Source organism: Talpa europaea (genome assembly GCF_964194135.1).
Source record: "Talpa europaea genome assembly, chromosome: 5".
NCBI lineage: Eukaryota > Metazoa > Chordata > Mammalia > Eulipotyphla > Talpidae > Talpa > Talpa europaea.
In genome coordinates, this window is record NC_140071.1 from 32,493,012 (window position 1) to 32,505,879 (window position 12,868).

Sequence of the window (12,868 nt, forward strand, 5' to 3'; positions counted from 1 at the left end):
TGCTGAATAATATTCCATTGAGTATATATACCACATCTTCTTGATCCAGTCATCTATTTTTGGGCATTTGGGTTGTTTCCAAGTTTTACTTATTATAAATAGTGCTGCAATAAACATAGGGGTGCAGGTGTCCTTTTGTATTAATGTTTTTGTGTCCTTTGGGTAGATCTCTAGTAGTGGAACTGCTGGAAAATATGGAAGCTCCATTTTAAATAGTTTGAGGAACCTCCTCACAGCTTTCCATAGTGGTTGGATCAGTTTGCACTCCCACCAGCATTGTAGTAGAGCTCCTTTTTCTCCACATCCTGGCCAACATTTGTTGTTGCTTGGTTTTTTTTTTTTTTAATATTGTGCCATTCTCACTGGTGTAAGATGGTATCTCATTGTGGCTTTGATATGCATTTCCCTGATTATTAGGGATATTGAAGATTTTTTCATATGCCTGTTGGCCATTTGCATTTCCTCTTTGGACAAGTGTCTTTTTAGCTCTTCTGCCCATTTTTTGACTGGATTGTTTACTTTGTTTTTGTTGAGTCTAGTCAGCTCTTTGTAGATCTTTGTGATCACTCCCTTATCAGTAGTATTGTGTGTGAAAATTTTCTCCCAATCAGTGGGATGTCTCTTTGTTTTGGTTAATGTCTCTTTTGCTGTACAGAAGCTCTTTTATATGATGTAGTCCCAGCTGTGATCATCCAGGAACTATTTACACCCAATGATACACACATGTGCCTCATACAGTAGTCCTGCTGGATTCTTGGCTGCTGTGTGGGAACTTCTTTGAGTTAAATTTGAATTTATTTCTATTGGTTTGAAAAGTTGCTACCTATTAGTCACCCAGCATCACGAAGGAATATTAAGTATGTAGGTATTTTTAAAAGTGGCATTTCACATTACCCTTTGAGCTATGAAAGAGCTAATTTTAGATACTTCCTATTGAATCTTTCATATTACTGAAGGAAAGAGGTTATTTTTGTTTACATTTCCAGGTATGCTGCTTGATCATGGGGCAGCTCATCAGTTCATAACTGGTACCGTAACACCTCCAGATGGCACTCCTCCCTCTGACTCTCAGCGGGTGTGTTCTTTCCACAGCCTGCCCAACGATGTCACCATGGCAGTATTTGTAGTGGGAGCCCAGGACCCTGAAGGCTGGGAATTTCTTTTCAATAAATACCAGTCATCTTTGTCCAGTTCCGAGAAAAACCAAATTGAATCTGCCCTTTGTATCAGCCAAGATAAAGAAAAGCTTCAATGGTGAGTGACTCATTTATGTTCTTCTGACCAAGAGCCTCCTGTATTTTCCTATGTTCTCCTAACCAGGAATTGCCTGTTGTATTGGGAACATTCATGCAAGTGGGTACACATCTAATGTGTGTTGTAGGTTAAGAAAAGGTATCAGAAAAAATATTTAAAGGAGTATGTATTTGTGTGTTGTTAAAATAACCTGTTTAGAAATATAGACTAGGGATACCTTTTAGGAGCAATGAGAGACTATGGGAATGGGTGTGGCAAATGTTACATAGATACTAGCTTTTATTACATAACTGTAATGTGGTTATCATGTATTTACCTACTTTTCCTTTATTGTCTCTATTATTGGTATATTGACTTTTCTTTCACAGATTACTGAAATCATAACTTTTGTGTGGCCTAGTCACAGTTGACATTTCTTCTTAATCATTTTAGGCTACTAGATCAAAGTTTTAAGGGAGATATAATAAAAACTCAGGAGTTTCCAGATATTCTTTCAACTATTGGCAGAAACCGAGTAGGATATCCGTTGGCCTGGAAGTTTCTGAGGGAAAATTGGAATAAACTTGTACAAAAGTAAGTAGTGACAAAAATTGTACTATGACTGGAAAAGGTCTTGGCTTCGCTGGTTTTTCGCTCTGTTGCTTGTAATACAACAATACTTACTAACCGGGTTTTTGAGTGGAGAGATAGAGGGACTGACCTCTTTGCAGCTTTCCTTCTCACCATGCTTGAGTCTGCCCTGATCTGGTTCCTATAGCGCTACCACCTTCGCCATTTTCTTTAGGGCATTTTATATTTTATTCAGCTGTTGATTTGTGTTACTTTTTGCCATTAGATCTTAACCCACTGGAGAGTAGGGATCATGTCTTTTCATTCCTAACCAGTTCTTAGTTAACTGTTACTATAGATGAGGCACAAAAAAATATCCAGTGATTATTGGCAATACATTTTGGCAACTTCCTTTTCTAGGTTTGATCTTGGCTCATCTTCTATAAGCTACATGGTAATGGGAACAACTAATCAATTCTCCACAAGGGCACGACTTGAAGAGGTAAACTTTTACTAACTTAAGTGACATTAGCTAATAAATGTGGGTAAGACAAAATACTTTAAGGCTGTGATGAGTTAGAAGTGGATTTTGTCTCCTAGTAGGCATTCTGTTTAGATTCTGTTAGATGGTGTGTTTGACATAAGCAAAAATGTTACAACTGAACTAGAGAAAACTATGCTTCTTTCCAAACATGTTAAGTACTATTCCTGCTATTAAAAATGTTAGGGTTTTAAAAACTTCAGCCATTTAGCTCCTATTTAAGATGTTACAAGTGAGCATTAGAGGTGCAGACAACTGAAGTAATTACACAGCTATTGTGGAAGGCAGGTCTGCAATCTCCATTATTAAATGAATATTATCATGATAGCCTGTTATTTCTCTACTTCAGAAAGAACTTGAGGAAACTTATAAGGATCATCTATAAAAGAAATGTTAAAGAACAAAAGTTACATAATGGAAAGAAAGAGGTAACTGTAAGGGATATAGGCTGAGGATAATTATTGCCATTAAACTCTAAATTTAATACAGAGCTTCCTAGAGTCAAGGAAAAATGAGAAAACAGTATGAGTTATTCTTACTGTGTGGTAAGAGGGAACCATGAAACATATAGCCTTCCATCAAAGCAGATCTTCTCCCAGTCTTAAATTAAGCACTTTGACATGTAAGCCATTGTTTTACAGTATCCCTTTTAAAACAATGATTCCTGTAGTACAACTGTAGAACAAATTTCACATGCCTTTTAAAATATGTTGCATTTAGCAAATCAAAACTACAATGAGATACCATCTTAAACCAGTGAGAATGGCACATATTAAACAATCTAGCAACAACAAATGTTGGCGAGGTTGCGGAGAAAAAGGAACTCTTCTGCACTGCTGGTGGGAGTGCAAACTGGTCCAACCACTATGGAGAGCTGTGTGGAGATTTCTTGACCTACTAAACATAGAGCTTCCATATGATCCAGCAATTCCACTCCTAGGTATTTACCCAAAGGGCACAGAAACATCAATTGCAAAGAGCACCTGCACCCCTATATTTATAGCAGCACTATTTATAATAACTAACCTTTGGAAACAACCCAAATGCCCAAAAATAGATGACTGGATCAAGAAGATGTGGTACATATACACCATGGAATATTACTCAGCATTCAAAAAAGATAAACACATGCAATTTGCAGCAACATGGATGGTGCTGGAAGGGATCATGCTCAGCAAAATAAGCCAGAAAGAAAAAAATACTGGATGGTCTCACTCATAGCAGGAATCTAGAAAACTTAAATAAGGGACCAGGAAAAAGAATAACTGTAAGAAAGAAAATATCAAAATCAACAAACAGCTATGAACCAGAGACACTCTATGGGGGTTGGGGGGCGGGGGAAGGAGGGCTTAGGGTCAAAATAAGGGGGTTGTAATTCTAAGGGGAATATAAAAATAAAATTTAAATTAAAAAAATTTTAAAAATTAAAAAAAATATAAGTTTTTGAGCCTGAAAAAAAAAATATGTTGCATTTAGATGAAAATTGAGAGTTCTAATATTAAATTTTTCAGGAATAGTTCTACTGTGTAGTCTGGAGAGCATTTGAAAATGCAAAAAGAATGAAGGGTAGTCATATCCCTTAGTTCTTCACTGGTTTCCAATTGTCTTACCAAGGCTTGTCAACTAGTTACACATAATAACTCAAGCAAGAACTCCTAGGACGTATTCTATAGCAGAGGTATATCTGGTCATGTCCATTGGCTGTGACCAGGTAAGACGGCTGCCAGTAGATGAGAAACATTTTTTCTCATTAATGCACTCAAGACATGTTACAACTCTACGTCAGGCGTAGTTTCAGGTTCTGGGGCTACAAAGATGAATAGAATAGAGATGGTCCCTAATAGAGCTTGAATTCTGTAGGGAAATTAGATAGTTACAGACAAATCAACCTATGTTGGGTAGTGCCATGCTCGGATGATAAGGCAAAAGGAGGAGACAGTGACTGGGTAAAGGATGCCGCTGTGTTCTATGGGATCATTAGGAGACCTTGAGCAGATAAGGACTGCTCCTAGATATCTAGGAGGAAAATGTTGTGTGCAGAGAAAATATCCAGTGCAAAAGCCCTGGGGCACGGGACATGAAAATGAGAGGCTGAGATATTGTCAGAATGGACAGCATCCTATTGACAGTAATTGTGTAGGGTCATCCTGAACTCTTCCTCTCATAGCCAGTTGATCCAAAGTTCTGTTGGCTCTGTCTCCCTCATATGCCCCCAGTTATGCATTTCTCTGCCCATGCCCATCCAAGCCTTTCTTATTGCTTGCCTAGTCTGTATGGTGATAACCTACTAACTGGTCCCTCTCTGCCACCTTGCCAATACTAAACCATTTTCCACATTTAAACCTGAAATTTGGCTCATAAGTGGTTCCTTTTTGAAATCCTGCCTATTGCTCTTACAATAAATTCCCAGCCTTTCTTTCCTTTTTGCACAATAATGGGATGACCTGACTCCTGCCCTGCCCATCTCTCCAGCCAATTCTCACACAAGGTCCAGTTCAATTCTCAACACACCAGCCACTCAACCTCACTTGCTTTTGAACACAGGTGTTTTTCCTAGCTCTATGCCTCTATTTTTTCTTCTATCTGGATTTCTCTTCACCACTTCTCACTGGAAAGGTTCGTTTCATACTGTAGCAATCCCAGCTGAGATGTCCTTCCCAGACCACTCTGTCTACAGCACCTGTCCCCACTTATTATGGCCCCGGTTTATTTTCTTCACAGCTGATTTGCAGTAATCATAGTTTACTGCTTATCTCCCAGGCAGGCTGTAAACTCCACGAGGGTAGGGTAGGATGCTTGCTGATTCACTGCCTCATCAAATGTTAGCACAATAATTAAGGCAAAGGGATGAGAATCAGTGTACTCATGCACAAATGGATGGGCTTGAGTCTCTGATGTGTGCTGAACATAGGGTTTTATGCTTCATCCACATTATATAGTTGTATTTTCACTATACTCTGAAGTGTGAGGATCATCCTCAATTGAGTCCCAGAGAAGTTATTTGTTCAGGGTCAAACAGGTTAGTAGGATAAACCTGTTTTTCTTCCCTGTATCACCCAGCTTATTGCAGAGAAAATTGTTTTTAAGGAGGCATGAAGCAAAAAGTCCAATTAAAATGCTACATTTCCCAAGGTGGATGAAGCTAGGGAGGTTTGGGGGGTCAAGAAAAATATAGGGGCAAGGGTTAGCAGCTAGTTTAGTTACAGCTCTCCCAAGTTTGTTTTTTAGAGGTAATTTCATGATAGTCTCCTTTAAATTAAATAATTTGATCAATTTAGTAAAATAATTGATCTGGCAGGACTGTTGAGTGACTACCATGATTTTGAATTACTAGTTAATTTTGAGTTATGAGAGTATGAAACAGTAGGTTGAGCTATAAGTAGCAACAGAACAGGGAAGAAAGGATCCTGTTTCCTAGGTTGCTACAGCAGGTGGTCATGGCGTCAGCTCACTGAGAAGTTGGAATGAGATAATTTTAAAACAACTCTGCATAATTTAAAATTGTAATTTAATCTTTCTAAAGCCTGTTCTTGCCCACCCCCTTATTCCCAAACCTATGATATTGTGGCATGGATTTTAAGGAACTAACTATTGGAAATCCACGCTGAATAAATATCTTGGCCTAGACTAGTTTCCTATCTATAAAATCAAAAACTGATGGATTAAGGTTGTGAAAATTTAGGAGAAAAAGACCCTATAAGGGCAAACAGTCACCCAATGGTGAATGACAGCCTGTTTCTCAATGTGTGCTTAAAGGGGTTCATGTACCTATAAGAAAGAAAATATCAAAATCAACAAACAACTATGAACCAGACACACTCTATGGGGGTTAGGGAGCAGGGAAAGGAGGGCTTGGGGTCAAAATAAGGGGGTTGTAATTGTATGGGGAATATAAAAATAAAATTTAAAATTCTACAGTAAAATACCAAAAAAAAAAATTTTTTTTTGAAGAGATAACAAAGAATCTCTATCTCTTTAAAGCCTAAGGAACTTTCTGTGGATTTTATTATGAGGAAACAAAACATAAACTGTGGATTAGGATATAAAAAATTTGGCAAGTTTTGTGTATTACCACCACAATTTGCTAAAAATCCTGTTTCCCACAGTGTTTTTTTAATAACAAAGACAGAGCCATGGAGAGAGACTGCATTTAAGTGGATGAAACTATTTTGCTTGGCAAAGTGATACTCTGCTCAATCTGCTTTTTAGCTATCATGTTTTAAAAAATTAAGTTTGCATCTGTGTGTATATATAACAGAATACACATTAAATAGACACACTCAATTAAACCTTAATTATAAAATGGTAAACAGTGCAGTCTTTTAGAATCTGGCAACTGTGAATAAATAACAGAGCTGCAGAGAACAATCACAAAACTCGACATCATGAGGCATAAGCTCAGTTCCTATAGCTTAAGTTTATGTATATATAATCGTCTCCAGACACCCAGAGCTGCTGTCTATACCGAATTTTGACAAATGGTAGAATTTTGGCTTCAGTTTTCTTTGAACTAGACTGAAGTTAGATGTGCTTACTGTAAAATTTTAAAAACACAAAATTTTTCTTCCTCACAAGGTAAAAGAATTCTTCAGCTCTTTGAAAGAAAATGGTTCTCAGCTCCGTTGTGTCCAGCAAACAATTGAAACCATTGAGGAAAACATACGTTGGATGGACAAGAATTTTGATAAAATTAGAATGTGGCTACAAAACAAAAAGCTTGAATTGCTGTAACAACTGGTTCCTCGTGAGTTTCTGTGATTTGCAATCACCACAATTTTGCCCTTCAACTCCTTGACCATAGCTAAGAAAAGGCTGCTCATTTTTTTTTTGATGGGTTATTAACTACCATGTGTTTTTTATTTATAGCAGTTGCTCTACAATGTAAGCCCAAATGGTGGGTTCCCCACTGCAGGGGAGTAAGGCACAGTAAGTCCTCATTTAACATCATTGTAAATTTTTGGAAACTATGCCTTAAAGTGAAATAACTTAGAACCATTTTACCATAGGCTAATCGATGATTAACAAAAGTTCCTATAGCACATTTCTTATCACAAAAACATCACCAGAATTCCAAGTAAATACTCAAGCAATTCTAATATTAAACAGTAATTTGTAAAGTTCATTTTCCAATCTGTTGATTCCAACTCAGGATGTGGTGGCCAGAGCATCACCTGGCAGCTCAATGCGTGATGGAAAACATGTCGCCAGGACACCCGTCCATCACAGGGCACATTCACACCCAAATCACACTCCGACTAGGACACGTTAGATACAACAATGAACATCATTTGCATGTCTCATATAATGTGAAGAAACTGGAACACCCAGAGAACACCCACTCAGAAATGAGGAGAAGGTGTGCAAATTCCACACAGGGGCCTATGTAGGGAATTGATTTTTTTTCACTCATAACAAAATTATATCTAATGAAGTGACTCAGGACCATCTGTACCTATTCTCACTTAACATGTCATGCCTAAACACTACAGGCGCCCCACAAGTTTGTTGTTCATAAGCTGTTAACCTCACTCTCCTTGGAAAAGTAAAGAGAACAATGAACACCTGGATCAGTGAGTGACTAAGGCAGAACAGGCCTGTCCAGCTTGCTGTCTTCCTCATCCTTGCACCATGCATGAGGCGATCAGAACTGGGGTGAGAGAGCATAATGGGGCTGTTTCTCTTGTTCCCTGGCATGTTGCCTATGCTGCCACCCCCACTGCCCCCCAATGATAGTCTACATAGCCTTCTCCATCTCTGGGTTCTAGTAATTACTCCTTTCATACCCTTAGGATGAGGGGTGAGTGGGAAGCTGGCTCTTACTACTCCTGCATGTACATGTGGTTTCCGCAGATCCTGCTCATACCTTTATAAAAGATCCATATAGAACCTTCCCCAGATGATCCTAATTGAGTGGGTTATCTGTTTTCTCAGGGACTGACTGGTAAGTGTCCCTCCTGAAAAAGCAGGGTGCATTCAGGTCTACAGGAGAAACCTTTTATATGAAGTTGAACTTGAGAGCTGTTGATCCTTAGGTAGGTAAAGTTTCTTTTCCCTGCTCCTTATTTTGGCCCAGTTCATAATTTTCAAGTAACTCATTATTGGCACTTTTACCAATAAGCTGTTGTAGAGTTATAAATAAGGAATAATGTGGTATAAAACTAAAAGTTTGCTTATATTCTAGTGAATATAGTGATTCTAGTTGTTTTTGAATTGAGTCTCAATGAATTTTTTTGAATATGTTGCAAAATGAAAAAATGTTTTAATATATTATAGAATGTACATAAATGCATCCAATTCCATGTTAATACATATTGCAGGGTTTAATGGTTTAAAAGAAATAAACAGAAATCACTGATTACCCCCTGGGTATTTTCCTTCTAAAAAATGTACAAAGCGGGGCCTCCCCGGTGGTGCAGCGGTTGAGAGCTGGGTTGCGAAGCTGCCCACAGCCTCTGCAGCGCCGGTTCAATCCCCGGCTGCTCCCCAGCCACCGGAGGAGGGTCCCACATGGCGCGCAGACCTCTCCTGCCGCCCGCTGCTCCCCTCAGCAGTGTACTTCGGTCCTTCTGCCTGTTCTGCTCCCTGCTCTGGCTCTGGTGAATTCTCTCACCCTCCCGCGCTTCTGACTATACCCAGTGCTTGTATGCATGTATGTATAAATCAATCAATCAATAAAATAAATAAATAAACAAATCTTTAAAAAAAAATGTACAAAGCCAAGATTCATGTAAAATATTTTTACTTATATTTTATACCTTGATTAATGAAACATGTAAATAACTGATATTCATTCAGTTTTGGTCATCTGAGGGGCCTATCTTCATTTGCTTTTGGAGAAGTCCAATTTCTAAGTAGACATATTGATACAACAGTGTGCAGAAACCTTTTTGGTAATAAATTGTTATTTACCTCTAAACAGATATTTGTTATTATTTCCTCCTGATTAAATCAGTTTAAAAGAACTGATTTAGATCTGTAGTTTACTCGAGTCATTAATTACTAGCAACATTTCAAATAAAGCCTATTTGGAGTCCTTTAAATGTTTACTTTTACAGGCACTTCTTCAAATACTGGATTTTGGTACGTACTCAAAAATACTTTGACGTATGATGGAATAATACTGCAGTCATCTTGCAAAAACTAGTCAAAGTCAAAAGGTTTCATTTTGTTTTAAAATGAATTAAAACACTTTATACTACCAAAATGGACATTCTAGGTAGGTAAGTCATGTTTTATTTTTCTTGCTAGTACTTTGAAAAGGTCTGTTTAGTTACCAGAACAATGGCTTATAGTTCCCAGATTTAGAGCGGAATAACTATCTCCGATGGGATAGACATAGCATTTAAAGTAGATGAAGTCTGAAATCCTTTAAATATATGCATGGTTTTTAAAGAGAATTTTAGAAGCTAACAAAATTTGCCTATCAGTGTTTTTAATCCTCTCCCCATTAGACAGTATTGGTGAAGTCAGTCAGCTAAGAAAGGCTGTGCTCTCTGCAACAAATTCCAAATCAGTTTTATAGTATCCGATCTTTTTCTGCATTCATAAGCAGGAAATAAAGATGAAATTAAATATTAAACCCAGTCTACAGTAGCAGTACTGTATTCCCAAATAGTTCATTTAGAAATGAATGAAAAACCAAAATTAGAGGAGAGATATCAGAATCTAGTTTTTAAATTGCTGTGGGGAGGGGAAGCATATTTTTAATTTCAGATGTCTTATCTTGAAGCAGACATTCGATTTGGTAAGCCTAACTTTCCTAAAGCCCAGCTGGGTGCTGCGCAGGCAAGGCTAGTGTGTCAGCGGCTCTCAGCAAACTCCGCAGAAAAGCACAGTACAGTAAACTGAGATCAAGCTATGTGAAGAACATTGTTTTATTTCTTCTTGGAACTTGCTAGGCAGGGACATATTCTTGTGCTGACTTGATTCAAGTCTTGGTATGTTTGGTTATAAGGTACAGAAATCCTAACTTCTGGCAAAGAAGAGTTTAAACTGAAACAGGAGTACAGTGCTTCCTGGTCTTATCCAGGTTATTAATTTATTATTAGCAGCCCAAGAGGAGATATGTGCTCAATGTACAATTTTTTGACTTATGAACATTAACCCAAAGAGTTCAAATGCCAGAGGACGGTGTAATGAGAAATCAGAACACTAAAGTGTTTAGAGCATTGTTTTCCAAGTGCTAACCAAAAAAAGTGCAAACTGAAAATACTCATGAGATTTACAGGCACTGTGTGTAGAATGTGCAAAAAATTGCAAAGGTTTTTTTTTTTGGTGTTGCTGTAAAACTTTTAGCAAATATATCTTAGAAATATAAAGTTCCTTTCTCTCTCAACTGAAGGCAATTTTAAAAAATTCAAAGTTTATCAATACTCAGGACAGCATAGGTGAACCAGACATTCACTTTCTTTTCTGGAAAAGAATTAACAAACCAATGTGTAGGATGTCAGAAGTCTCAACAAACACCACTGTCTAGAAGCCACCCAGAAAAATGTTCTTTTGTCTTTGTGTTCTTCAAAAGCCACCATCCACCAGCTGAAGATTTTATATGCAGATACCTTGAAAAGTTAAAAAAGATCCAGTGACTCATTGATAGATCCTCTTGTTACATAGTAAATGTATCATTTATGAAAAGCATTACAAAACGGACAACAAGGATTAAGTATGAATAGATTAGCATTTTTTATCTGGAGGGAAATCTTTGCAGCAGTTCTAATCAACAAACCTTCACTGTTATAGTAAAAAAAAAAAAGGGGATCACAGTAGAGAACTTAACCCAATTTAACCTGCATTTTGATTCCTCTTAGGCTTTGGTCAGCCAAATGGTTATAAGCTTTTTTATATCTTAGAATAAGATCTCCTGTCTGTGAGTAGTAAGGGCCAAGCTTTTATTACAGACTCTGCAATTCCCTGGGGCACATGACTGCTTCAGTCACCAATAAGTAAACTCAAACATAATACAGATATTTCCTGCTTTTTGGAAGTTTGTGTTACGGCATTTTAATGTTTTGAACGATCTACATTAGCGCCTGTTCTTGCTAACTGAAAGAAAACGGAGAGGAATTTTACTTTTAAAGGCAAAAAGCTAAATAGTATTCAGTTTGTTTTGCAGCAGCTGCTCAAGCATGAGTGGTGCCAGCAAGCTCCTTCCCAGACCTACATCATACAGTCTGTGTATGTATCACATAATTCTCGCTCTTACTAGGTGTTGTTTCAGGTTTTATGTTATCTGGTATGACTGGGTGGGTTATTTTAGGTCTAGGAACACTCATTTTCCATGTAAACTGATGGCAATTGCTTCTACACTTCATGCCATTTTGGCTTATGAAAAGTGTTACAGGAATGCTCATCTTCCTCACTGCGGGGAGAGCCTATGCTTTATTTTCCTTTGTCCTTGGTTTCATAAGCTGTGTAATTTCTACCAGATCCTTAAGAGTACCTCTCCCCACCACACCATGTGTTAGTATGTAGGGTAATCTCAATATTTTAAGGATATTTCACATAAAGGGTAACCTCTAGTTCTGCTTTGCCATAGCACCTGTAATCACGAGTATTTGGGTGTCCAAAAAAGTCAGACTCAAATGGTCATTTTTTTTAAGACCTGGGTTTAATATTTTAAAAAGCTCTTAATTATAAGATTAATATTTGTAAATACTCCAGTTAGTCATCCGATTTAGTGTTTCTCAGGTACTTAGTCCACAGATTTAACTATTGATATAAAATGCTTATGGCCAAAAAAACCCCAAAATACTCAAGAAGTGGACTTCATTTCTCTCGTGTAAACACACAGGTTAGTAGAAAGTCTTCATTTTGTAACATACACCTAACTTACCAAGTAGTGTAAACTTTAGCTTGTATTTTTTTCATCAGTTTTTGCCTTGGAAGTTTCTTCCTTTGCCTAAAAAGGAACACAAAATCATCAATTAGCTCTTATCTGCCTTCTGTACTGGCATTACTGGCTGACTAATCATCTAAGCCTATTGGTCAAAAAGGCTTTTTTTTTAAGAGTTGAACTTTGTATATCTTAAAGTCAATAATTATTAAATCTGTTTGAGGTATGACAGCATAAAATTATCAACCCAGCTTCTTGTATTTGTGGATTTCATTATCTTTTATGGCAGTATAATTGACATGTACCATTATTTTATTTTCTGGTGTACAGCAATGATTTGATACTTGTCTATTATGAAATGATTGCCACAGTTTAATTAACATCTGTTGCTATTCGTAGTCACAATTTTTTTTCTTATGAGAACTTTTAAGATGTGCTCTTTGCAACTTTCATCTTTTGACCCCTTCTCATATTCCTCACACTTCCAACCCCTGCCTCTGACAACCACCAATACATCAGCTAGTTTTTTGTTTTGTTTTGCCTTTGGATTCCACATATAAATATCATCTGGTAATTTTCTTTGACTGACTTAGCACAATGCCCTTGAGGTCCATTCATGAAATGGTCATGTTGCAAATGGTTAAGATTTCCTTTTTTTTTTTTTTAATGGATGATAATCTGTTGTATACATA

At 37.3% G+C, this 12,868-nt stretch overlaps 2 protein-coding genes across 2 annotated transcripts in view; one reads left to right on the top strand and one right to left on the bottom strand.

The window, feature by feature from the left end:
- The window catches only part of ERAP1 (endoplasmic reticulum aminopeptidase 1), a gene marked incomplete at both ends in the record, with an annotated part of 32,485 nt that extends 25,410 nt beyond the window's left edge, over positions 1–7,075 (top strand). The window contains 4 exons of the mRNA XM_084233074.1: positions 1,093–1,254; positions 1,687–1,827; positions 2,224–2,305; positions 6,920–7,075. Coding sequence (XP_084089200.1) covers positions 1,093–1,254; positions 1,687–1,827; positions 2,224–2,305; positions 6,920–7,075 — 541 coding nt within the window. The remainder of the gene's footprint in view (positions 1–1,092; positions 1,255–1,686; positions 1,828–2,223; positions 2,306–6,919) is intronic.
- A 5,116-nt stretch (positions 7,076–12,191) lies between these two features.
- CAST (calpastatin) overlaps positions 12,192–12,868 on the bottom strand; it is a gene marked incomplete at both ends in the record, with an annotated part of 111,643 nt that continues 110,966 nt past the window's right edge. The window contains one exon of the mRNA XM_084232921.1: positions 12,192–12,242. Within this exon, the coding sequence (XP_084089047.1) occupies positions 12,192–12,242 (51 nt within the window). The remainder of the gene's footprint in view (positions 12,243–12,868) is intronic.